General features: G+C 37.0%; 1 protein-coding gene across 2 annotated transcripts in view; it reads left to right on the forward strand.

Moving 5' to 3' along the window:
- Pxd (Peroxidase) overlaps positions 1 to 27645 on the forward strand; it is a 71207-nt gene that overhangs the window by 14055 nt on the left and 29507 nt on the right. The window contains exons 1-4 of one of the 2 annotated variants that reach the window (XM_083111070.1): positions 11158 to 11417; positions 20816 to 21004; positions 23450 to 23720; positions 26546 to 26754. In XM_083111070.1, coding sequence (XP_082967196.1) covers positions 20836 to 21004; positions 23450 to 23720; positions 26546 to 26754 — 649 coding nt within the window. In that variant the 5' untranslated portion in view covers positions 11158 to 11417; positions 20816 to 20835. Of the gene's footprint in view, positions 1 to 11157; positions 11418 to 20815; positions 21005 to 23449; positions 23721 to 26545; positions 26755 to 27645 lie in introns of those variants that run through there. The other variant, XM_083111069.1, reaches the window with a different exon arrangement.

Genomic DNA, 27645 nt, shown 5'->3' on the forward strand with positions numbered 1-27645 from the left:
GTATAGCGGCTAGAATCACGCCAATTTCCGGCGAGACGTGCTTTTTTGGCAGTAAAAGCTAATCGATTTATACACGGAGTCCTTATTTACATTTTGAATTCTGCAATGTAATGCAAGAAAGATATTTAAATTTAAGAGCTTAACATTCATTTTGGTAGACCAGAAGGTGGGCCGTATCCCTTCCGTCCTGACCTCGGCGTTACTAGCAACGTGACGTCAGGGGCAGTGAGACGCGGGAATATCTTCTAAGGTCGGGAAGTCACATTTAATATACCCATAAATACCATACAAAAATGCATATTTGGAATAAATTAGTATTAGTCGAGATTTCACTTTGACGTAAAAGGGGGCATCCGCCCCTCCTCTGGCACCGTAACTGCTCAATACTAATTTGACTTCGGTCAGTACATACTAGCGGAAAGCGTTTATTGTCCAATCACACTTTTCTTCACACAATTTCAAGATCTCAGTCAAATCTAGACCAATCACTGTTCTTTCCACAGTATTTTTTCCCCATTCTTTTTCTTCTTTTTGAATTGCATTACGTGATGTTCGACGACTTTCTTCCAAGAGTGGCGCTTCAGTCTGCGCTGAAACGTGGCGAATCGAAATTGTTTCCTTTCGAACCTGCTTTTACCTGACCTCGTTCTAATTTATGCTGGCATGAATGTGTAATGTTTATTTTTTGCATTTAATTGCAAATTTTTGTGTTCTTGTATCATTATTAATCAACATTTAATTTATTATAGTGAAGGCGGTAGTGTCGGCGCCTTGTAACCAAGGGGTCCTTGGGTTCGATACTCGGTGGATCACTTTAAACTGTAGGTCCAGTTCAGATTAGCCTTACGCACAAAGTGGACTTAAAATACACACTCAACCAATATATATAATGATTATAGTGGATTCAGCCTTAAAAGAATGGATGCTTTCGAGACTATAGGAAACTTGACTCAGACTCGTCTTTCGTGAATTTTCTCGTTCTAAGTCTCGTGTCCTCGTCTCGTCTCAAATCTGCAAAGAAATATTAAAAGAAACTAAAAACGTTGCAAAGAAAGAAAGAGGAGAGAGAGAGAGATGGAAGTAAAAGAAAAAAAGAGAGGAGAAGATAGGAAAGGGCTCTTTATCTTTTCCCTTTCGTCCTCGGGGGGGGGGGGAGAGGTAGGTAGGAGGGATTCATCTCTTTTCCTTCTCTCTCTCTCGCCTTATTCATCTTCTCTCTCTCTCTCTTTAAATATCAGTATCCATAATCCAACCCTTAGTCAGACGTCCACGCCTCGTAAGTATGTACGAAAAGATAAGAGTAAAACATTTTTGATAGAGGTGAAGTTTCTGACTAATTTTTGTTGATAGATTATTATGCTAAATTACATAGACGTAACTTGGTGGGGGCACATGCCCCCCCCCCCCCAATTTTCAGGTTTTTTAAAATTTACAAGTTAGGGGACCTGAGGAGCAAAGTAATAAAGTAATTTGTGATTTCGCAAATGTCACAGTTATTTACAAAAATATCCTTGACGCTGTTTTATGGGATGGAAAACTTCTCGAGACTCTTCCCCCAAAAGTTTAGCTCCAGGTTTGATTCTGCCCCCTCAAAATTAGGCCCCGGATTCTACCCCTCTCAAAATTAATTCCAGTTTGATTCTGCCCCCCTCAAAATTAGGGCCAGTTTGATTCTGTCTCCTCAAAATTACTGCCAGTTTGATTCTGTCCCCTCAAAGGTAAGTCCAGTATAATTCTGCTCCCTCAAAATTAGGCCCAGTTTGATTCTGTCTCCTGAAAATTAGGCCAGTTTGATTCTGTCCCCTCAAAAGGAAGTCCAGTATAATTCTGTCCCACAAAATTAGGGCCAGTTTGATTCTGTCTCTTCAAAACTAGGCCCAGTTTGATTCTGTCTCCTCAAAACTAGGCCCAGTTTGATTCTGTCCACTCAAAGTTAAGTCCAGTATAATTCTGCTCCCTCAAAATTAGGGCCAGTTTCATTCTGTCTCCACAAAATTAGGCCCAGTTTGATTCTGTCCCCTCAAAAGGAAGTAGAGTATAATTCCGTTCCCCCAAAATTAGGCCAGTTTGATTCTGTCCCCTCAAAAGTAAGTCCAATATATTTCTGTCCCCTCAAAATTAGGGCCAGTTTGATTCTGTCCCCTCAAAAGTAAGACCAGTATAATTCTGTCCCCTCAAAATTAGGAAAATTTTGATTCTGTCCCCTCAAAATTAGGCCCAGTTAGATTCTGTCCCCTCAAAAGTAAGTCCAGTATAATTCTGTCCCTTCAAAATTAGGACCAGTTTGATTCTGTACCCTCAAAATTAGGCCCAGTTTGATTCTGTACCCTCAAAATTAGGCCAGTATAATTCTGTCTCCTCAAAATTAGGGCCAGTTTGATTCTGCTCCCTGAAAATTAGGCCAGTTTGCTTCTGTCTCCTCAAAATTAGGCCCAGTTTGATTCTGTCCCCTCAAAAGTAAGCCCAGTATAATTCTGTCCCATCAAAATTAGGTCCAGTTTGATTCTGTCCTCTCAAAATTAGACCCAGTTTGATTCTGTCTCCTCAAAATTGGGTCCAGTTTGATTCTGTCCCCTCAAAGTAAGGTCCAGTTTGATTCTGTCCCTTCAAAGTTAGGTCAAGTTTGATTCTGTCTCCTCAAAATTAGGTCCAATTTCATTCTGCCCCATCAAAATTAGGTCGAGTTTGATTCTGTCCTTTCAAAATTAGGCCCAGTTTGATTCTGTCCCTCAAAGTTAGGTCCAGTTTGATTCTGTCCCCTCAAAATTAGGTCCAATTTCATTCTGCCCCCTCAAAATTAGGTCCCAAGTTAAGCCCATGCTAAATTACATAACCTAATAAACAGCCGATGACAATATACGCATATCCTAATGTAAAACCTTTTCTTACTGAGACCTTGAATATAAAAGTGCTTCTATCTCAAAAGTAAGATTTAGCATATTCGTGCTTGTGGCATTGTTGTGGTGATGTATCGATCGTACGGTACTATTTTTATTTCAGTTTATAATTTTTCTAATTTAACGTCACTCTTGCTACTCTTGATCAAGTAGATGAGCATTTATGATAAGATGAAATTGATTCAACACAGGAGACTATGATCAATACTTCAGTTTGGTACATGAATAATCAAAAACTCAATATCCTGAACAAGGCAGACATTTATTTTATTATAAAACATAAACTAAACGTAACGTTTCAACCTTCTAGCAAGGTCTTCTTCAGACTCTGCACCAAGTATAAATGTAACAAGGTACAAAAGGGACGATATATATACACACAAAAATAACTCCCCTCCAGACTATTAGAAAGTTGTTCTGGAACATTCTAGCAGGTGGCTTTCTCTTGCCAACTGTACTTTCACCTGAAAGAGAATGTGGTTGTACTCTTTATCTCACGCTCTTTTTCCTTCATCCTTCTTCCTTCTTCTCTTCTCTTTCTCTCTTGTCCTTTCCACTCCTTCTAACAACCTCTTCCATTGTTTGTTTATCTTCGGTCACTCATTCCAGTTCATTGTGTCTTCTTCACCTTTCTTCTCTATTTCCTTGGCCTCCTTCCATTTTCTCACTAGTATTCTCTTCTCCCTTCCTATCTGTTTAGCCTCATCTTACTCTATGTCATGTCCTGTTTCTCTATTGTGTTTAAATATCGCATTTTTCTCTCTCTCTCTTAAGTCGTACATCATCCTTGGTCATATCTTGGTGAGCATATTGAGTTTTTCATATCATGGAAACAAGGCTTAATGGTGTTATAAGAGTATAAGCTTGTAACGCCATGATACACTTTCTCTCATTTTTAATTTATTTCCTTTAATAACAAATAAAAATGTCATAAATGAACGTGTTGTCGTTCTTATATATTTCACCTGATTTCCAGTAAGTGCTAGTGTAATTCGACATCGATTTGCATCGATGTTTCATGTAAATAATTTTGGTTTCTATAGGGCTGCACCGAGTGCCGCGCACGGGACATTTTTAGGTTCTCTGGATGACGGAGGGTTAAGCCTAAAACGAAGCAGCGATATTATCAGTACTACATAATGAATCCTTAACAGAACTTTGAATGTAACAAGTTTTGACCAAATTGTATCGACGTCTATTTCTATTGTACTGACTGACTGTTAACAATTTAAAGTGTATAACATTATCTATCCATCCGATGTATAACAGAAAGTACCCCTTGCACGTTAATCGGATATTTCCATTCCTAAGTTTAAAGGCGTCGTTTCATAATAAGAAGCATTTAAAAATACAAAAAATTATATCATAGGGAGATTACAGATCGAAGCGACACCTGCCGCTTGGGAACGAACCAATTAGCAGCCACGTTAGCAGCAGTGATGTGCAGTAGAATATAAGTTTACGTCTACATGCGTTGTCTACACGTAATCTGCGCGTAGATTACATTGGATTGTAGTTTACATAGACTACGTAGACAATCTAAATTGCATTAAAATTAATTTTCAAGGCTTTCATGAAAGGAAAGTGACATTTTCAACTATATTGGTTCCTAACGAACTGAAAACAATCCTATTTACAACAAAATTTCTCTTCTCTTCTATCATCAACTATGGAAGAAGATAAATAGTATGCAAAAAACAACAGATGGCAGTCGTGAGCCAAGAGTGGTTTTTTCCCATAAAACACTAGAATATTTCATACATTAGGTTTCTCCTAGGTGGGAAATTGTTCAAATGTGGAAGAAAGAATATGAAAAGTTATTCTTACACATCAGCAACTGATACGCAGTATAATTTTCTTTTAATTCCTCGGCGCCCTTTGCTAAGTTATCACCTTTCGCCATGTTGTTTACATAGATTACGTAATTTACGTGTATAAAATTGTCTACGTGTAGAATGTAGACTATCGTTGTTTACGCGTAGACGCACATCACTGGTTAACAGTCACAATCCTGCGTTCGACTGGTGAAATTCTCAACACAGAAGTGTCGCTTGTCGCTTCGATGTGAATTCAGCCATAATCATAAATTGTCTTGAACAATTTCAATGCAAAATTACACATTTCTCTTAACATATAACGAAATTTTGGGGTAAATTCCCGTGAAAAACGACACTGAAGTGATCTGAAATGAATAGTTTCACTAAGCCAATTTCTAAAAGTAGCGTAAAATTTCTTACGGTTTCATTAGAAATAACATTACAATGCAAGATTTTAAAGAGCTTTCACAGCAGCATAAAAACCATTTGTCACGATGACTATAAGGGTTAGGTTGATGTAAGAAATGTTCTGCTGTTTAAAGTTCCAAAAAAATCGATGTAAAATTTTCCGTGGGGATTTTGGACAGGCGTTGATTGTTTGTATGCTTCCTGTCTCTCCATTGTTATTCTCATTCCACGTTTCTCCCCTGCTTTCCTCTATTTAAGTTACTTTCTTCTTCTTTTCAGTTTCTTGTTCTCTTTCCTCTTTTCTACCTTTTTCCTTTGCACTCCTTCTCGCTTCTTTCCATCCCTTCTCTCCACATCTTTCATCTTCCGTCTTCTCCTTTCAACATTTGCACCCTGTCTCCTTCTTTCCATTATTCCTTCTTCGTTTCACTGTAAAACTACACAAAATATGGCGGATGCTATCAGCAGGGAAACAGAACATGATCCAAAGGATGAAGACGAGGAGCTTCCAGAGCCACGTACATTGTTATTGTTAGATGAGACAATTGATGTTGCTATACACCAACGAGAGGATTCTTTTTTTGGAAATATCATTAATATTTTGGAAGGAAAAGAAGACGAGGGGGGCAACGGTATTACTAGGAATTGGTGCGAATATTGGTTGAAAGTGATATTTATTCAGCTCCAATGTAAATATGTGTGATTCCAGCAGTCACATTTTTAGGCCTGAACAGTACTAAATTCAAATAAGTCATTAGGACCAGTTTAATAGATCGAGATAAGAGTAATGGATATACCTTCTTGCATTGATAAATGTAATGTGCAGGAATGACTATAGTACTATGTTGAAGTCAGGCATGCACAGACCCTCTGATTAGGGGGGGGGGGGGGGCAAAGCCTTGATGAAAGTTCAGTCGGGAAAGAAAAACCTCCTTTTTTCTCACTGTATAGGACAGACCAGTGCTTCCCAAAGTGTGCGCAGTGGCACCCTGGAACGTCATGGCTAGCTTACAAGCGCGCTGCGAAATGTTCCAATATTTTCACTGAAATGATATGATTGCTCCAAATATGTGCTTATTTAGTACATTTTACACCAAATGTTTTTCAATTTGAAATATGTGTTTATCTTTTTCAAAGAAAGTGGGAAGAATTGGTATCAGTACTTTATATATATATATATATATATATATATATATATATATATATATATATATATATATATATATATGTATATATAATATATATATATATATATATGTATATGTATATATATATATATATATATTTATATTTTTTTATTATTTTTTTTATTTATTTATTATATGTAAATAATAAATATTTATATTGTGTTATAGTTGTGATGTGTTTGTGTGTGTCTTGTGTAGTAGTTGTGATGTGTTTGTGTGTGTCTTGTGTAGTAGTTATGCTGTCTAATGTGTTTGTCTTCGTCTTGTGTAGTAATTGTGCTGTCTAATATGTTTGTGTTTGTCTTGTGTAGTAGTTCCTCCATTCATATCGGGGGTTAGGCGTAGAGCTGACAACTCTACACTGTAAAAAGACATGTCAAGAAACAGAAATATAAGGCCATGGATGTTCCCAAGGTAAAATATTCCGGAGGTAAAATAGTCCCCCGTTCGGATCTCCGGGTGGGGACTACTTTGGGAGGTCCCTGGACTAAGGATAAGGTCTACGTTAGGAATAAGGATATTAAATTAGGCACCTGGAATGTTCTGAGCCTTTACCGGCCTGGGGCATTTCAGTGTACAGTTAATGAGATAGTCAAGTATAAATTAGATGTAGTAGCTGTCCAGGAAGTTAGGTGGCCAGGAGAAGGGAATTGTAAAACTAAAAATTATACTTTTTTCTATGGTGGTACTGAAAATCATAATTTTGGAACAGGCTTTTTCATAAATAATAGAATTATCTCGGCTCTTAAAACAGTAGAATTTATTAATGATAGGATATCATATGCAGTTTTACAGGGTAGGTGGTGTAAAATTATTTTAATAAACATACATGCACCAACGGAAGATAAAGATGATAATACTAAAGATGATTTTTATACAGAGTTAGAACAGGTCTTTGATAAATTTTCTCAGTATGATATGAAAATTCTGTTAGGTGACTGTAATGCACAGATTGGCAAAGAAGAGACATTTAAACCCACGATTGGTAAAGAAAGTCTTCATGAATTAAGTAATGATAATGGTATAAGATTGATTACTTTTGCAACCTCAAAGAATTTAATTGTGAAAAGTACCACTTTTAAACATAAAGATATCCATAAATATACCTGGTCTTCTCCAGATGGTAAAACTCATAATCAGATAGATCATATTCTTATTGATAAGAGAAGACATACTAGTATAATTGACGTTCGTACACATAGAGGTGCTGACTGTGCCAGTGACCATTATTTAGTAATTGCTAAATTAAGAGAAAGACTCTCAGTGATAAATCATAAGCAACAAAATCTAAAAGTTATAAAATTTGATACAGGAAAGTTTGCTGATGAAAGAATTAAGAAAGATTACCAAATTAAACTGTCAAATAGATTTGATGTTTTGCAGGATTTAAATGATGATGAAAATATAAATGAAACAGACGTAAATAAGAATTGGGAGCACATACGTAATGCAATAGAATCAGCAGCTAAAGAAAGTATAGGATACCATAAACCAAGAAAAAGTAAGCCATGGTTTGATAATGAATGTCATAATCTAATAGAAATAAGAAATCAGGCTAGACTTAGGTGGTTAAATAACTCGGATGATACAAATCTAAGCAATTATAATAGAATAAAGCGAGAAGTTAACCGCACGTTTAGAAGTAAAAAAAGAGATTACTTGAAAAGCAAAATTAACGAAATTGAAACAAACAGCAAAAATAAAAATATCAGAGATTTATATAAAGGTGTAAATGAATTTAGAAAGGGGTGGCAACCTAAAGTAAACTTGATAAAAGATAAAGACGGTGATTTTCTAGCTGACCCAAGCGATATTCTAAATAGATGGAAGAACTACTTTAATGACCTTTTAAATGTCCATGTAGGAGATAAATCAGAAGTAAATGAAGTACACACAGCAGAACCTTTAGTTCCAGAACCTAACTTGACTGAAGTTAAAGATGCTATTAAAAGGCTTAAGAATAACAAAGCACCTGGCATTGATTTAATACCAGCCGAGTTAATTAAATATGGTGGAAATTCATTAATATGTCAAATTCATAAATTAATTTGTTTAATATGGAATAAAGAAGAAATCCCTCAACAGTGGAAAGAATCCATAATTGTTCCTGTGTTTAAAAAAGGTGATAAAATGAACTGCAATAATTACCGTGGAATTTCTCTACTCTCAACAACATACAAAATATTGTCTAACATTCTTTTAACGAGACTAACCCCATATGCTAATGAAATTATAGGTGATTATCAATGTGGATTTAAACGTAACAGATCAACTACAGATCAAATTTTTCACATCAGACAGACACTTGAAAAAAAGTGGGAATATAATCAAAATGTCCATCAGCTATTCATTGATTTCAAAAAAGCATATGATTCGGTCAAAAGAGATAAATTATATAATATATTAGTAGAGTTTGGAATACCTAAGAAGCTTGTTAGTATGATAAAAATATGCACCAGTGAAACAGAAAGTAAAATTCGTGTGGGTAATAATATGTCTGACAAATTTATAATTCATGATGGGTTAAAACAAGGAGATGCATTATCTCCATTGCTCTTTAATTTTGCCTTAGAATATGCTGTAAGGAAGGTAAAAGAAACTAAAGAAGGACTAAAATTAAATGGTGTGACTCAGCTGTTAGCATATGCAGATGATGTAGACTTACTGGGGGATGATATAAATACGATTAAGAATAATGCTAAAATATTTTTCAAAACTGCTAAAGAGATAGGTTTGGAAGTTAACAAAGAGAAAACTAAATATATGCTTACAGGCCGAAACCAAGTGTTAGGTAATAATCAAAATCTAATTATTGATAACAACTCGTTTGAACCAGTTTCCAAATTCAAATACTTAGGAGTAATATTAACAAATGAAAATTATATTAAAGAGGAAATAAAAAGTAGGCTTAATTCAGGAAATGCATGTTACTTCTCTCTTCATAAACTTTTGTCTTCTCGTTTAATATCTAAGAAACTAAAAGTTAAAATATACAAAACAGTAATTTTGCCTGTAGTATTATATGGGTGTGAAACTTGGTCCCTTACATTAAAAGAGGAACATAAATTGAGAGTATTTGAAAATAAGATCCTTAGGAAAATCTTTGGACCTAAAAGGGATGAGGAGACAGGTGAGTGGAGAAGGTTACATAATTTAGAACTACATAATTTGTATTCATGTCCAGATATTATTAGAATAATTAAATCAAGAAGACTTAGGTGGGCAGGCCATGTGGCACGAATGGGAGAGGAAAGAGGAGTTTACAAGGTTCTTGTTGGGAAACCTGATGGTAAGAGACCTGTAGGAAGGCCAAGACGAAGATGGAGGGACAACGTTGAGATGGACCTAAAGGAAATCGGTAGGGATGGAAAAGAGTATATAGATCTTGCTCAAGATAGGGACAGATGGAAGGCCTGTGTTGCTGCAGCCATGAACCTTCGGGTTTAAGAAGGCTAGAGAGTTAGTTAGTTAGTTAGTTCGTTTCACTCGTTTTCTTCAATTTACACTCCAAACTTCTTCTTCCAAATCGTTTCCTCTTCCTTCATGCTCTAATTTCCACACATAGTATTTTACTACATTAACTCCCCGTCTTCATTTCACATGTGTTCTCTGGTAGCCTGTCCTCCTCCATCCTTTTCATACACCGACAACACTTCCTTCGTGCTCTATTCTGCTTTCTATTTTCCATCCTATAATTTTCCTGATATCTCGTCATGTCTCCTATAATACTACTAAGAAACCTCATACCTGCCTATTTCTTGTACCCTTACTCAATCTTCAGGGGTCCCGGGTCCAAATCCCGGCCTGGGCATGGATGTTTGTGTATGTCCATTCATCAATTTCATCATATCATCACTCATCCTCATCTTCTAAAATAGCCAAAAGTGGCACAAGAAGCGAAGTAAAATAAAGCAAATCAAATCAAAAAGTCTCCATCTTGTTTTCCTCATTACTTCCGTTTATATTCATTTTGTAGCATAATGCATATTACGGAGAACTTGTTTACACTTTAGTACACTTCTTTGCTACATATCAGATCAATAATGTTTTTGCAAAAGTTTGTATCTCGGAAATTCATGACCCTGGTCACTTATCGAAGTGTATGAATTAAGGAGCACAGACGAGGAAATGAAAAAGAATGGACCTTCGCCTTTAGTTGATTAGGCCAGTATTCGAACCCGGGACCCCTGGCGTAGTAGCGCGATGTGCTAACCACTCCTCCACGGGGGCCGACGGACCTTCGCCTTTAGGAATGCCAGAGCCCTTATCCAACAACATATCTTCCATGATTTCGTCATTATTAACATTCAACGTAAGGAAAAGTTCATTGCCCAACTTCTTTCAAACACATTAAAACCAAGAGAATATGTGCACTGATCCGTAGCTCATATGTTATACACAGAATACAAGAGATATGCACAGAATACACGAAAGAGAATGTGTGCGTGTATACAAAGGCTTATTTGCTTCATGCACACGAACGAAACTTGGAATTCTGTAAAAGAAAAACAAAACACTATCGCAACCCAAGCAGCAACGCCACGGCGATATGTACATTTTTATCACAAACACCTAACACTATGATTAAGATAGCGTCTCACGGATTTGGCTGAATGAACCTGAACAAAACATTACATTCGCATTGAAGAGGATTGTGCACAATGGAATAATTAGAGATGAATAGATCGAATTGAATCGTGGTACATCTTATAACAAATTAGTTGATAATTGGTTTGAATCGTTAATGGTGTGAAAGAGTAAGACGTGTTCGAAAGAGAAAGCAAGTCACACTGGGGGAAACTTTAAAATCAGATTCTTAATACCATACATGGTCAGTTAAGTTCAACGTTGTGCCACGAGTTGTCGTGTTCATATTATGGATTTGTGTGCAAGGGCAAGCTTATAGTTTGTGTATGGAGTGAGTCAGTGGGACTATTTCAGTTGAAGCGACTGTGTGAGCATGTTCATAACTTTCTTGTGCATACTATTGTGACTGGATCTACTGAGTTGCTGCGAGGACTCTTTGTGTACTTGTAATACATAACTAATTGTTACTAAAAACATTTGAAGTTAGAAGAAAGGTATTGCTGAAGTCAGCTGGACATTTGGTGAGTGAAGATATAGTTTTTTGTACGGTAATATCTTATATTAAAACATTAGATGAGATAAGCAAGGTAAAGTTCCCCGTGCATATAGCACCATGACATGAAGGCACATTTAGATGTGGGGGTAGGGTTCCACATATTCTCGGTCTCGGCTACTTTGGAGGTGATGTGATCAGCACCACGCAGCGACTGCCTTTATCCTTTGAGGCTTGGTGAGGCCTAGAGTCGCTTTATGCGGGAACAAGGCCGGAAAAATTCCGACCTTAGATCAGCCACCATAGGAATCGAACCAGGGTCTTCCTCGTGGCAGTCAGACGCCTTACCGGCTATATCACCACGGTTCCTTGCATTCCTTGCAAGAGATTATTTGTTTAAATGGCTATATTGTGAAAATAACTCTAACGACACAGGTTAAGGCTGCATTTAGAACAAGAAATTTGACTTTTAATTTGTGTATGATACATTAGTGGCGGATTGCTCATCGTAACGCTCCAAGAAGCAAGATGTTCCAGGTTCGAATCCTTCGTGGATTGATTTTGTTTATTTTACTTCGCTTTTGGCTAATTACGAAGATGGGGATGAGTGATGATATGATGAAATTGATGACCGGACTCTCAGAAACATCCATGCCCAGGCCGGGGTTCGACACCGGGACTCCTGGCGTCGTAGCACGTTCTGCTAACCACTCCGCCACGTAGATCTGTATTGGTGTTTGTGAGTGTCCATTCATCAATTTCATCATATCTTCACTCATCCCCATATTCGTAATTCGCCAAACAGAGACACCAAAAGCGAAGTAAAATAAACTAAAACAGTACTATACAATGCAATTATCAATAATTCTTATCATCACAATTAACCAAATAAATAGACAAGTGTAAAATAACCGAAGTGGAGCCAAATTCTCATTTTTGTGAAAGTAGTCAGTGTTGAATGAAATGTTCATAACATTGAAACAGCCTCATTACGTTGTACAAGATACATGGTACTATCTAAACCTTTGAAGGTAATGCTTTCCCTGAACTTTGACCATAAACCTTGGTCGTTGCGGTTGCATCATGGGAAACATTTATGAGACCTCTTTCCCAGATGCCATTTCAACGTCTACACACCCGTTCGTGTGCATTTCTTCAAGGTTGGAGATCCGTTTTTTTTCTCAAGTCCTGGTGTTAATAGCCGACATAATTCTCTTGTAGTTTCTATCAACTCCGTAGATGGCAATCACATAAATTGAACGTGTGTGACATACAGAAACGGCGTATTTAAAATTCTTCTTCCATCCTAATGAATTCAATAAATGAACGTTTACACATGGAAAGAGCACACAACCGTAAAAACCATGTTTTGACCTGGACTTTATTCATGCATTTCTTGTGAATTTTGTCTCTACTAGAGCTATAAACAAATTATTATTTAAATAAACTTCACTTTGATGTTAAAGAACAAAATGCTGAGCAAAGGTAAGAAATTCCTCGTAAACCCCTACTTGTCGATCTCAGGTAGTTACGCTTCGCTACTTTTCAAGATTTTTTGTTTTTATTTGTTTCTTTATTTCTTCTCAAAGTCTTTGTTTGTCTTTTCACCTATTTATCTCCCCCCTCTCCTTTTCTTTTCCTGTTTTCTCTATTCCAATCCCTCTTTTTCCTCTATGTTATTACTTTCTCTCTCTCGCTCACTTCTTTCCATTTCTCCCTCTTTCTCTATCACGTCTATCTCTGCTTTCCCTTTCTCCTTGTCTATTTAACTGGCCTCCGTGACGTAGTGGTTAGGTTAGCACAACGCGCTACGTCGCCAGGGATTCCGGATTCGAATCACGGTCTACGCAAGTGTGTTCTTTGTGAGTTTTCCTTCATCAATTTCATCATTCCATCACTCATCCTCACCTTCGCGATCAATCATCTAAACCAATCAATCTTGTATCACTTTGTGTGGGTTTGATATCAACTTTAGTATAACCAATTCTGAAAATTTTCCAAGTAGATTATTTTGGGTGAGAATAACAGCGACAATGAACAACTACAGCTATCTCACAATTCCGAGAAGGAAGGTGAACAAAAATTGCCCAGCATGTTCTTTTCAAATGTGTATTGTTACCCTCATGAGATTGGTTTACATCAACCACAAGAATCCATCAAGATCACCACAAAATATCACGCGTTATTATTGAGTGAAAAAAGAAACTGTACAGTATTGCTCAAGAGTACATTTTTCTGTTTCCTAACGATCACCCTTTCTGTAATTTTACTCTCGTTTTAAACACAAAACCACGGAATTACTTTTAACGTGAGTAATGTGCTTCACTTTCACTATTCTGGACAAAATGTTATATCCATACACGTACACTTCCTGCTGTTACCCACACATTTTGGCCCTTATTACACATATATAAATCTATTCGCAGTTATTATCCTTACTTTGTGCATATGTATAAGCGTGGTAACTGGACTGTGGCATAATTTGAGGTTTTCCAGTTTTCTTGCAATTTCTGCCAACAAAAGTTGAGCGAGAGAATGGGAAATGGTGGAGAAATAATATTTTTAATGAGAGAAACAAGGTGCTGCCATCTAGCGTATTCATAAATCTGACATGAAAATGCATATTTGGAGTATACATTCATTAAACTGCCAAGTTTATATCGTTTATTTTCATTAATTTATTATATTTTGAATTGGAAATAATGCGCAACAAAACAATGGACCTATACTAGAAATAAACAATATCAAAATAATACAAAGCCCAAATTTATATTTTATTTTATAATTAAATTCTTCAAATTTTAATTACGTGAATAAAACACACTTTTCACTTTCTATTCAAACCAGTATCGCCGTCACTGAATGGCAGTGATGTGCCGTAGACTATAAGTTTACGTCTACATGCGTTGTCTACACGTAATCTACGCGTAGATTACATTGGTTCGTAGTTTACATAGACTACGTAAACAATCTAAAGTGCATTAAAATTAATTTTCAAGGGTTTCATGATAGGAAAATTACATTTTCAACTATATTGGTTCCTAACGAAATCACAAGAACCCTATTTACAACAAAATTTCTCATCTCTTCTATTGTCAACTGTGGATAAAGATAAATAGTATGCAAAAAACAATAACAGATGGCAGTCGTGAGCCAAGAGTGGTCTTTTCCCTATAAAACACTAGAATTTTTCCTATATTAGGTTAATTCCTAGGTGAAAAATTGTTCAAATTTGGAAGAAAAAGCATGAAGAGTTAGCTTCACATATCAGCAGCTGATACGCAGTATAATTTTCTTTTAATTCCACGCCGCCCTTTGCTAAGTTATAACCTTTCGCCATGTTGTTTACATATATTACGTAATCTACGTGTATAAAATAGTCTACGTGTAGAATGTAGACTATCGTTGTTTACGCGTAGATGCACGTCACTGCTGAATGGTACCATTTTCTTTGCATTACTATCAATTGGTTAAACTACAATACAAAATATTAAACTCTTGCTCGTTTTACTTTGTTTCACATACAATCTTACATCATGCATCACTAACAGAACAAATGTCATTAGTTTAAGAACAATATATACCCATCCGTCCCCAACACACACACATCAGTCTAGTTACAATAGTAGTGAAGAGGCGTTTTACTTCCCCGAAATCGGTGTTGTTGCACCAATAAATGAACACTATATTTAGAACACTACAATAACCAAGGTTTCCCACAAGGCAGGGGGGGGGGGTAACGGCATGAACAGCGCATAAAAATTTGGGGGGGGGAGATTTTTCCCTTAAAATAACATAAAATCCAACATGTATGTATTTTTCTTAAATACAGGTTGTACATAAAGTCCGGTACCACTTTCAAAAATGTATTATAAAGAATTAGAATTAATAAGTGATAGGGTATATTAGTTGAACGAGTAAATATATATATGAAAAAATTTACACCTTAGCACGTTGCTGCAATATGTGAGATGTGGTGTGTGTGTGTGGGGGATAGTATAGTTGGTTGAAAGTCAGTTTTGCTACAAGTTTATGTGCTAGTTGCACCATATAATCCGTTAGATGGAAAAGGGAAGAATATAGGTGGGTGGTCAGGAGAAGAAAGATGGTCAGTAAAGCTAAAAAAGTTACTCTCAGTAATAAGATAGTGGACAGGCTGTTGTAATTAAATACTTTCTGGGGACTATGACATGATCTGAGGCTGAAAGGGGGGAGTATCATTAATATTGGGGGTGATAATACCTGTGATAATAATCTACACGTGTGCTGGCGTAGGGTTAGTGAACATGTGGATATATTTGTTTTGGTTATTCTTGAAGCATCAACACCTTCCATTGGTTAGATTAGGTTGTTACATGTTCTCTAACCCAACGAAAAAGGCCGTGTTCTCCAACCCCCAATTCGCTAACTCGTATTAGTGACAAAGCCGACAATGCGTATCCAATAATAACTCTGGCACTTGTACTTCGTAATTGTGAGTCGGTAGGGAAGACAATGTGTAATCAATTATTAAAAAAAGAGTTGCGGAAGGAAATTGTGCCTTGACACGTGCGTGCATACAGCGTGTAGATTAACAACTAATGTATCTCACATGGCATTTATAATTTCCTGCGTACACGCGGTGGAAACCTTGCCGAGCATAATATTTTATGCGTAAGGTGTGAAGCGATGCGTATCTCGTGTGCTTGTGCAAGATTTACTTAGCTTTCCTCTTCTCCTAGTCGCACAATTGTTATGTAAGCATATATACTGCTGGCGTATGAGACTTCCGTTTCCAAATGTGTCAATTCCAGTACTCAGAGATTTAGGCTACTAACGGAATGTTTCCGTTTGATGTACATAGGGCTGAGCCGATATCAGCGCTATCGGTAAGTATCGGTTGAAAATTTTCCACCTATACCTTTGTTTTCGAGTCGCTAAAAGAGCGCCCAAGAGTAACATTTGTCTCTTTTCTAAGATTCGCAATGCCAGCACAAGAAGTTCTGCATATAGATTTTCCAAGAAATGCTGGACAAACCCCTACACTCCTGGGAAGCATATGATTGACAAGATCAAAGGCATGAGTAGTCAAATCTGCACCCAAACTTCACGAATGCATGTAAATACCTTGGCAGAAATTTATTTTATTATAAAACATAAACTAAACGTAACGTTTCAACCTTCTAGCAAGGTCTTCTTCAGACTCTGCACCAAGTACAAATGTAACAAGGTACAAAACAGGACGATATACACAAACATTACTTCCCTCCAGACTATTAGGAAGTTGTTCTGGAACATTCTGGCAGGTGGCTTTCCCTTGTCAACTGCACTTTCACCTGAATGTGGTTGGACTATTTATCTCACGCTCTTTTTCCTTCCTTCTTCTCTCCTCCTTCTAACACCTTCTTCCATTCTTTGTTTATCTTCAGTCCCCCATTCCAGTTCATTGTGTCTTCTTCACCTTTCTTCTCTATTCCTTGTCCTCCTTTCATTTTCTCACCAGTATTCTCTTCTTCCTTCCTATCTGCTTAGCCTCATCCCACTCTATGTCATGTCCTGTTTCTCTCGTGTGTTTAAATATCGCATTTCTCTCTCTCTCTCTTAAGTCGTACATCATCCCTATGTTGTTTCAACCTGTCTTTCAGCCTCTTTTTCGTTTCTCCTATGTACGCACTCTGACACTGAATTTTTCATATCATGGAAACAAGGCTTAATGGTGTTGTAAATACCTTGTAAAGGCTCTGTGGATATAAAAAAAAAACATTCCAAATTCCCGCTCGCACACTCACTATACTCTGTCCCAGCTAACTGTAGAGCAAGGGAACGAAACAAGTCTCTGCGCAAGTAGTGACGCGAGACTGCTCCACCAATAAAGATCCGAGAGAAAACGGCGTTGCGTGAAGGAGAGGAAAATGACTGCAGTTACCAGTCTTTGAGCAGCGTGTACAGCTTCGCGCTGGCCACTCGATTTGCCCCGCTACTCTGACCCTATACGCGGCCATGCTCCACAGTTAGCTGGGATAGTGTATAGGTAAGAAAGGTGCATTTCTAGCATTGGTACCATGTTGGGCTGTTTCCGGGCCAGATGAATGCGGAGTTCTTGGGAAAGACAGGTGAAGGTTGTTGTGGAATTTTGTTTCATCTACATTCAAGCGGGGAGCAGTGTTGCCACATAAAGGGAAATTTCCCTTTATGAAGGGAAATTCGAACAAATTTTAAACGAAATGGGATGAAAAATACCAAAACTCCATGGCAATTTTAAGACACCAAACTCAAAAATAGTACAGATTAGTGCAGATTATGTACTATTTATTACTATTATTTATAAAGGTTTTTAGTGAAGGGAAAACTGAGTGCAAAAAGGGAAATTTTGCTCCTTGGAAAGGGAAACTATGCCCTCAGATTGTGGCAACACTGGCGGGGAGAGTGTTGATTCGACAATTTCTTCTTGTGCTTATTCTTGAGTAGCAATTAGTTAATAGGTTAACAAATGTTATTGTTAAGTTTAGTTACTGTTCTGGGGTCCAGAACAGGAAGGTTTTTATAGTTAAAGAAAATAGGGATTTTGGGGGATTGAATTATGATAGGAGTGTCATTAGGGGACGGGCTGGTTTGCTGGGATTTAGTTGATGCTAGTGTGTGCCGTTGAAGCCTATTCTGGTGTTCAGAATAGGTTTCCGTTATTGCCGATTGGGTGAAATGAATGGACAATCACAAACCCACATAAACGACACAGCACTTGCCCCACACAGGCGTAGTGGTATCGTCGTCGCCTGTAATCAAGGGGTCCCGGGTTTGATACCCAGTGGAGGCGCATAGTGTTTCGGATCTGACATGAAACTGTAGGTCCAGTCCCGATTAGCCTTATGTATCAAGCGGACTTAAAACGCCAACTCAATCAACGAGCACAACGGAGATTATGCTCACTGAGACTCCAGCCGCCAGAACATCGTTAGTCTGTAAAATGCAGTCAAGGGTGTACTACATGGAAGAGAGGTTGACATTTGGGCGCCTTCCGAAAGTGTTACCCCCCGCCCACACACACACACAAAACTTGCAATCAACCTAGCTACGTCCATGGAAACGAAAGAAGATATTGGTGAACTTTGAATGGACGATTATCCCAAATTGGTCAGAACTCTAGAGCGAATGAGTACCTGCAATGTTTACCCTTCGTAGTTTTGTCTCGGAGCGGCGACGACCTCAAAGGGTTGCGTAAGACGTCACCGAGAAACCCAGAACAAGCGGAAGACCTAAATCGCACACCATGGCTAAAGACTTTATGCAAAGGGAGCAGTCAAGTTTGAAGGTGACGTGTCTCGTAGTGTCACCAGTGATTGCTTTCACCCCGGTAGCAAGGAGATAGTTGGTGTCTTTTCTGATTCAATGAACATTTGGTCTTTAAACGGTCAATTTGAATGGTCAAAGTATCTGCTTTCTATGCGGGATTCATTCATGGTATGGCTAACCCTTTGGGGTATCTGAGATTCAGATTCACTTTGCACCCATACAGTCGTACACCCAACGGCAAAGATAACAATTCAAATTGTCCCTCACAATTTTCATTCTCTTTTATTCTACACCCTATGTTGTTTCAAGGCATGGGATTCTGTTGATGGGAACTACAGTGGGATCCATGAGTATTACCGTGCAAATTGTCCCATCACCATGTTCGTTCACTTTACTTGGCTCCGGTATCCCTTTCTACACCCTCGATTTCAGGCACATTTCAAATATTTTCGTGAAAATATTTAGTTCCTCATAACGAACAGTGTTTGCAAATAGCGCGGAAGTTAATTTTTTAGATCTGCGTGCTACAAAACTTACGTTTTTTATAAAATTAAAATTCCTTGCGTAACGTCAAAAATGTTTTTCAGAGCTTCTATAATGGCGGATGATGGATTCATGTCACAGGCGCACGTTTGAAATTTTTTTCTCTTTCTTCTTATGATTGACTTGTGCAATGGGAACATTTGCTATTGCGATATGTTATTTGTGTGATACATTGGCAGATTGGACATTTCAGACATGGATTTTATTTATGCGACTTCAGAAATTGGAATTATTTCTTTCTTTTTGGCAACTGCAGGCCTTAAAGGGGAGGGTTGTATTTTATAAATGACTTGTGGGATGGGATAATTTGCGACTTCTTAGTTTTATAATGGGAAGGGAGTGGAGGGTGGTATTCTGTGGAAAAGGACAACAAGGACTTTCAACGTAGGAGTTACTTCATTTTTTGGACTTACAAATTTAACTTCGACACGCAATTCAGTGCCTGGCCTTGGTAAAAAGAGGTAAGTTACCTTCTTAGGTTTAATTTTAGCCTTGATTTTTGGTATCTTCATGTGTCAATGCGGAAAACAGTGAGAAATAGTGTTGCGGGCAAGGTGACTCCGGCCAATTTCTAACATGCCTTCAAAGGGACTCTATAGAGAAAGGCGGGGCCGCGGTAGCGGTAGGGTGCGATAGGTCAATTACCCCAGGGGCAGAGCCCGGAATCGGTGGGAAATTTGGACTCGAACAATTTCAAACGACAATATCTCAACTTCAAACGGCTGTACGTTTGTAAATACAGTAGAGCGTCGATTATCCCAACGTCGGTCAACCGAACGACCGCTTAACCGAACTGTGTACTCGCTCACTTTCAGATATCTGTAATGAAAAAAGTACGTGACTTAGCTGCTCGTAAGCGTGTAGGCTTGCTTAGACAGACCAAAATAAAGGATTTTTTTAAACGTTAATTTTGTGTACTGTGTGTATTGTTCATGCAAAATGCGTATGTAATATGTACATATTTTTGTTTAATAAACTGTACCACATACTATATATTCCTACTAAAGTTGCCTTTGTACGTTACTTTGTAATACATACTTAAAGAGATGCCTGTTTTTATGAATAAATTTACTGTACAGTACTTCTTTTTGGCAAATAAACATGTACAGTTCGATTATCCGAACAAACCAGTTTTCCGAACACCCATGTCCCCCAGTTACTTCGGATAATCGACGCTCTACTGTACTTGTTTCCACGCTCCAAATGTTTGTTCTTCATAATTAGCATCATATAATCTTCATAAGAAAAAAACCTTCCGAAATCGAGGGTGTAGAATGGGATACCGGACCCCTTTATTTGATCCAATAAGAGCTTCAAGAATTGAAAGAAAATTCAAAACAAGCTGTTGACAACTTCTGCACCAGCATACATAAAAATCCATCACTTAAAAACACATTAGGATGTAAGAGAAAAATTAATGAAAATAGCCATGGACAATTTGCACGGCAATACTCATGGATTCCACTGTACAACCCCTCTACTATCGGTTTCCTTACGGAATTCGTGGCTGCTATAACTGAGAAATTATAAACCATTTAGTATACAAATCATTAAGATCAATTTTCTCTCCGCTGTCTGCTTTGTTATTAATGCCACTTCGTCTTGTCTTTGCAGAAACAAGAAAGAAGGAGATAATGCTGTCGATTCCATGCCTTGTTCTGGCGACACTGGCCTCAGTGACTGCTGTAGCTTATGACGACAACCTCATTCGGTTGCTGCAGCTGATGAGCAGTTGCCAGGCAAACCTGTATTCCAGGTCAGAACAGGCACAGCTGTACTGCTCGAAGTACTCGCCACAAACAGGTAAATAATTCAAATTCAATTGTTTTCATGTATTTTCCTGTTGACTATGATTACAAATTAGTTGCAATCCCCCGTATTGGTCATCTTTCCTGTATTTTCTTTTAGTCTTTTCAGATGTTTCACTGAAACCAGAATTCAATTTCAGATTTCAGTATTGTGATCTGTAACAAGTCACAAAGGACTTTGTTTAATATGGGGCATTTCACATCAAAGTACCTCTGAATCTCAATTTTTAAAATTAAATGCAATGCTGTTACTTCATCTTATCTTGTGATGTATTATACATTATGAAGTTAGAAAGTAGTAGGTATTATGCATATTGCTCGTTTATTTTAGCTTTTTGATTTTCTTGTGTTTTGTATTGTGCCCAGTGATGTGCCGTAAACTATAAGTTTACGTCTACGTGCGTTGTCTACACGTAGTCTACGCGTAGATTACATTGGGTTGTAGTTTACATAAACTACGTACACAATCTAAAGTGCATTTGCAAGGGTTTCATGAAAGGAAAGTTACATTTTCAACTATATTGGTTCCTAACGAAATGAAAAGAATCATATTTACAACAAAATTTCTCTTATCTTCTATTTTCAACCATGGAAGAAGATAAATAGTATGCAAAAAACAACAACAGATGGCAGTCGTGAGGCAAGAGTGGTCTTTTTCCCATAAAACACTAGAATTTTTCCTATATTAGGTTTCTTCCTAAGTGAGAAATTGTTTGAACTTGGAAGGAAGAGCATGAAAAGTTCTCCACACACATCAGCAACTGATACGCAGTGTAATTTTGTTTTACTTCCATGCCGCCCTTTGCTGAGTTATCACCTTTCGCCATGTTGTTTACATAGATTACGTCATCTGCGTGTATAAAATAGTCTACGTGTAGAATGTAGACTATCGTTGTTTACGCGTAGACGCACATCACTGATTGTGCCCCATCCGTGACACCAAGAAACAATTAATTTCTGTTACATTTCTCCCCCATCCTAAATAATTTCATATTCCATTGCACAGAAACTGTAAAGAAACTTTTGATTAACTATCAGTAGAATACTTACTCTTAGAAAATATAGTCCGCTTGCCTCACCTGTGACAATGGAATGTCCCACATACAAAACTTCAGAGTATGGCATACGTATAAAAGTAATCCTAATTTTAATAAAATATTTTAAATTCATAAAATATTTCAAGATGAGGATATATCTAGGAAGATGAACGCAATAACCTTGACTCCATTACGTTGTTCCGTACCTATCCCAACTTAACAGTAACATCATTGTGTGATAAGCAGAGGGACTTAACTCCAATTTATGTATTTTTAGGAATAGGCTTGACTCTTAAAAAGAAGATAATTGAAGATACATGACTCAACCTTACCGCTAAGGATCAGAAGTGGAGATATGTCCTGACTCCAAAGGATCTTATTTAAACAAAACTGAAAATTGCATTTCTGGAGTTACGTTCCTGTGCTTCTAATACGCTGCTTATATGAAATTATTAGCATTTAATAATTGCAGTGCTTTACTGTTGAAGGCTATTATTCATTATAATGTATAACCTTATTGTAAGTATCAATCATGAGCTGTTATAATATGGAACACTGTTACATTAAACAAGCTCACAGAAAAGAATTTCAGCAAGTATGAAAAAATACAAAAAAATGGAATGATAAAAGATCCAGTACACATAAATTTACTTTTAGGTTTGAACATATTAACAATTAATTAGTAAATAGTGACCTCTATAGTTTAGAAATAGACAAATTTTGCGAGGAAAAGTAAATAATCTCTGATTTAACAACATTTTATTATTTTTATCATTGTCAGACAACTATATTAATGTTTATTTTTATAAATTTGTTGTGCTTTATTACAAATCATATTTTTTCTTTGTATTGATGCATTTATTGATTTTCTGTCGTAAATGGTTACGTCATAATAGCTGAGTAATGTTGTTTCATTATTTTTGACTTACTCTGTATGTATGAAGGGCGTAGTCGTCCCTATGCAAGCATGCACGTATCTTCAAAAACTATGGTTACTGGCGTACACAGTATCTTTTCGGGAGGGGCTGGAATTTTAAAGATGGCTAAAACATAGTTCCTTTCTAGGGGGACGGTATACGCAATAAGATATTTCGTATATTTAAAACTTTTATCTATAAAAAATGACAATCGGGGGTGCATTTTATCACTCTGGATATTACCACGTTCTTAACTGCTTTTCTTTGAAAATGTTGATTATTCTCAAAATTTTGGAGGGGGCTCCAGCCGCATCAGCCCCCTCTGCGTACACCAGTGACTATGGATAATGAATAATGTGCGCTGCGACAATTACAGGGTGGCTATAGAGCAGTTACCATCTCTAGAAATCTTCCTTAAATGTACTTTTGGTTAATGATCTTCTGCAAAATCGCATTCTTTTAAATCTTCGAACTGTTTTGCTACAGATATCCTTCAACCAATTTTTGCCGATGTAGCGCTGTCGTACTCCGATCTCGTTGGAGCTGTGAAGAATGCCTTCGGATTGGCACAGCAGGCGCAGCAGAAGAACGACGAGCTGGTGGCTCTGGGAATCAACCTGGTTCCTCCCCAACCGGGAGCCAGCCAATTCGGCTCCTATTTCAACTTCCACACCTTCGCACCACAAGCCAACAATGCCTCAGATCCAAGAATACTCATCAACATGGCGCAAGAGGTGGTGAGGATCTTGAATACCAAGTAAGTCACATTGCATATCTGGGAGTATGTAGGCGCAACTTAGGGGGGTTTAAGAGGGTATAACCCCCCCCCTTCTGGGATTTTTCTTGTAAATTTGGGAATGCTAACTAGACCACCTTGTAAAAATCGAGACGAGAGGGAAACATAGTGGGCCAACGCCCCTCCCCTCCAAAATACTATTTTATCCCAAATGAAAATTTTTTGCATGGTATTTGTTTATACCTATATACAGGGTGATTCACAAGTTCGGCCCATAGGATAACTCTGTTATTAGTGCACATAGTGAATAATGGGAAGATGGGAAAGTTGTTGTTAATATGTGTCGTTTCAATCTGAAGTGCTAAGAGTGCTGTAGATTGGTATCATCAGTGGGTATAATTGTTGTAAATGTTGTTAGAAATGTTATTATTATTGTTTTTGGTTAGTTCAGGCTCTGTGACTGAGTTATTAAATTAGTGAGAGTGTTACGAGATTGTTACTTCAAATTGTTTGCTGCCTATAGGTATGAAATTTACATAAATAAGGTTTCATAGAATAATAACTTAATTACATCTTTCTATGCAATTATCATAGATATGTTTTGAACGAAGTAGGATGTTGATGTATTATAAAAATATCTTGTTCTCGCTGACTCAACTCATAGCCCAAACTCATAGAAGCCTGCAAGTGTAGGGATATCTTCCGAAATTCAATCTCTAAGGGAAAAAGAGTGTTAAACTTTTTTTTAAGTTTTGATACGTTCCCAGGCCAAAGCGCAAGACTACTGTCGGATAAAAAAAACTATAGATACTCGAGTTTGGACACTCCAATTTAAAATTAACCAGGAGACCTACTTAAAAACGGGCTACATCAATATTTAGTTTATTCAATTCTGCGTTAATCTATTCTAACCAATTTTTTTCGAGTACGCCTTGTATTTTCTGCCGTCGTGAGAACAAAAGAAGTGCCGTTTTTTTAGTTTTCCAAGCGATCGCTCTATGAAATTCTATAAATACGTAAAAACGTGTTGTTAGATTGTGATAAAATTTTAGTATGGTGTAGGCAAAAAGGTTTTAAACACAATTCTCAATTTTCAGATTTTGCAAACTGTTTTAATTAGGGAGTGGAAGTTGATGAAATGTCATCTTTTTTCTGACATCTCGGACACGATGCCCATTAAATATACACAATATTACAATTCGTCTAAAACCCAAAAAAGATAATTTGAAAGTTCATTTTTTACATTTTTTTGCCAATTTTCTGGTTTTAGATCATTTTCCCCGATTTTCGGCATTTTCTCGTTATTTTTCGCTATATTCGGTGTAATGTTTCGTCATATTTTATCACTTCTTTCATTTTGGTAATATTCTTGAGTCTTTTCACCAAGGTGAACATAGGCCTATATAGATCTCGCAAGATTGCAGTTTACAAGCACAGATGCGGGAATTAATGCATTTTACACGAATTCATTCAGTGTATACGACTTTTTCATTAAATTGTTTAAAAAAGATTCGGTTGTTTCCATTGGAAATCCTCGTTGCATATTTTGATTGAATGTGCATGTGGTATCATTTGGTGCCTCTTTTTTTTTAAAAAAAGATTGCATTTTGTTTAATTTCCTTTTCATTTCAATTTTTAACCTGAAACTAACAAATTTAATGGTCATTTTTTGCATATTTTACGTCATTTTTCCCCATTTTTTAGGACATTCTATAGGTCATATACCTACATTTTTTAGGTCATCAACTTCCGCTACGAAGTTATAATCGATTTTGCAGAGAGAACTTTTTCTTAGTATTGTGTAGTCCTGCAAATGCAATATTGGTCTTGTTTTGAAGATCTTTGCATACGTACGTTTTTAAAACGCATCATTATTGTCAATTCACATTGCGAAACAGATTTTATTCAACGGAGTAAAGATATATATGTGAAACGTGGCAACACTGCACGCAGCGATGTCCTTTGAACCGTGGAAAGTGGGGGCTGTCAATGAGGAAGCAGTGGTAAGTGCTGGCGCATCCCTCATCCATCTACAATAATAAGCACATACCCTCGAATGTATGTGGGTGGGGGAGGGATTACTTCGGGGATCCCTCCGTTTTTTGTTGACATTTCACCTTTAAACTGGTGCATCGTAGACATTGCTAACTAGTACAGAAATCCTGAACACACTCCTCAGATTGAAGAAATGTAATTTTTTGGGTAATTTTTTAAAATTTCTTATTTTAAGGTAATTTTTTGAAAACGTTTGCGTCATTTTAGGTCATTTTTTAAAATTTTGCGTAATTTTTAGGTCACTTTTTAAAATTTTGCGTCATTTTTAGGTCATTTTTTAAAATTTTGCGTCATTTTTAGGTCATTTTTTAAAATTTTGCGTCATTTTTAGGTCATTTTTTAAAATTTTGCGTCATTTTTAGGTCATTTTTTAAAATTTTGCGTCATTTTTAGGTCATTTTTTAAAATTTTGCGTCATTGCATGCTGAAACGTAAGAAGTTCGACAATTTCTGTTTTGTGCGAATGTTATCTTGCGGTACTTACTCTGTGTTTAACTACCAGCGCAACAAAGCCTGTCTGAAAATCGCGAAATGCAACATTGTCGAGTTTCTCATTCACAGTCCGTACAACACACCAAGGTGAAGAAGCAATTGTTAAATTGTTTGTCTTGGAATAACTATTTTCAATAAGCAGATTGAGTTTTTGGGTCATTTTTCAAAGATTTTATGTCATTTTACAGGTTTTTTGTTGTAATATTTTTAAAGGTCATTTTTCAAACATTTTGAGGTCATCAAAATCCGGGCATGACTATAAAAAACAATAAAATTATCATTGTATTTCTCTCACACAGGTCCTTCCAGCACCCACAAGTAGCGCAAGCGTACTTAAGGAACCTGAAGTACAGTGTGGAGAATATTAGCACTTGTATGCCGAGGCCCCTTTGCACAGGATACAACAAGTACAGGACTTTTGACGGTTCCTGTAACAATCTGAAGAATCCTTTGTGGGGCGTTTTGGGCACACCGTTTGAGAGACTTCTGCCAGCAAGATATAGTGATGGTAAGTTAGCTTTCTCTAATGATTTTGCAGTAGCATAGTTTATAAAATGTTTTCTTTATCAACCTTTTCAAAAAATTGATTGTTTTATTTCGATACTTTCCCCTGTCTTGTTTCTCTTTCTCCAACTTTCACTTTTTCTTGTAAAACCCTTTTTCAACTCGTTTACATTTCTCCTCTCCTTTCTTCTATCTTTCTTTTTATTCCTCTACCTGCCTTGCTTGATATGTCTCTTTCAATTATCATTCTCTTTCCATTCTCGTTTGCAACTCTCCATTTTTCTCTGTTCTTTATTTTTCATTCCTTTCTATATATCTCTCTCTTCTAATCTCTCTTTTTATCCTTTGCACTTCTTGTTACTACCTTTCTCATTCACTTTTTCCTCTCTCTCTCTCTCTCTTGGTCTCTTTTCTGTCTTTCAATGTCTAATCCTTCTCCCTGTCTTGTTATATCTATCTTTCAATTACTCTTTGTCTCAAATTCTCTCATATTCCATACTCTTTGCAGCAGGTTTTCTGCATTGTCTCCATTTCTATTTCATTCTTACGATATGTTTGTCATAACTACGAGCTGGATGATTATGCATTTTGCATACTTGAACAGTTAATAAATGCATATGCAAATGCATATATGAATCATATATATAAACTTCTTGCATATATTAGAGCCAACAACAACTTCTAAAATTGTATTTTACGAATTGTCATCTAAAAGAACTTGATACTTTCTTCAGTCACTGCGGCCCCCCCCCCCCTTACTTTTACAAAACAAGCAGGTGGGAATTTTTTTCGCCGTCCTCGCGTAAACCCTCTTCTTGAGAGACAAACAACAGCAATGCAAATCTTGAAATATTGTCCAATTGTATCGTGTTCAGTAGAATGAGTATTTCTTTCT

The sequence above is a fragment of the Lepisma saccharinum genome, chromosome 24, assembly GCF_977018435.1.
Source record: "Lepisma saccharinum chromosome 24, izLepSacc3.1, whole genome shotgun sequence".
In the NCBI taxonomy this organism is placed as follows: domain Eukaryota; kingdom Metazoa; phylum Arthropoda; class Insecta; order Zygentoma; family Lepismatidae; genus Lepisma; species Lepisma saccharinum.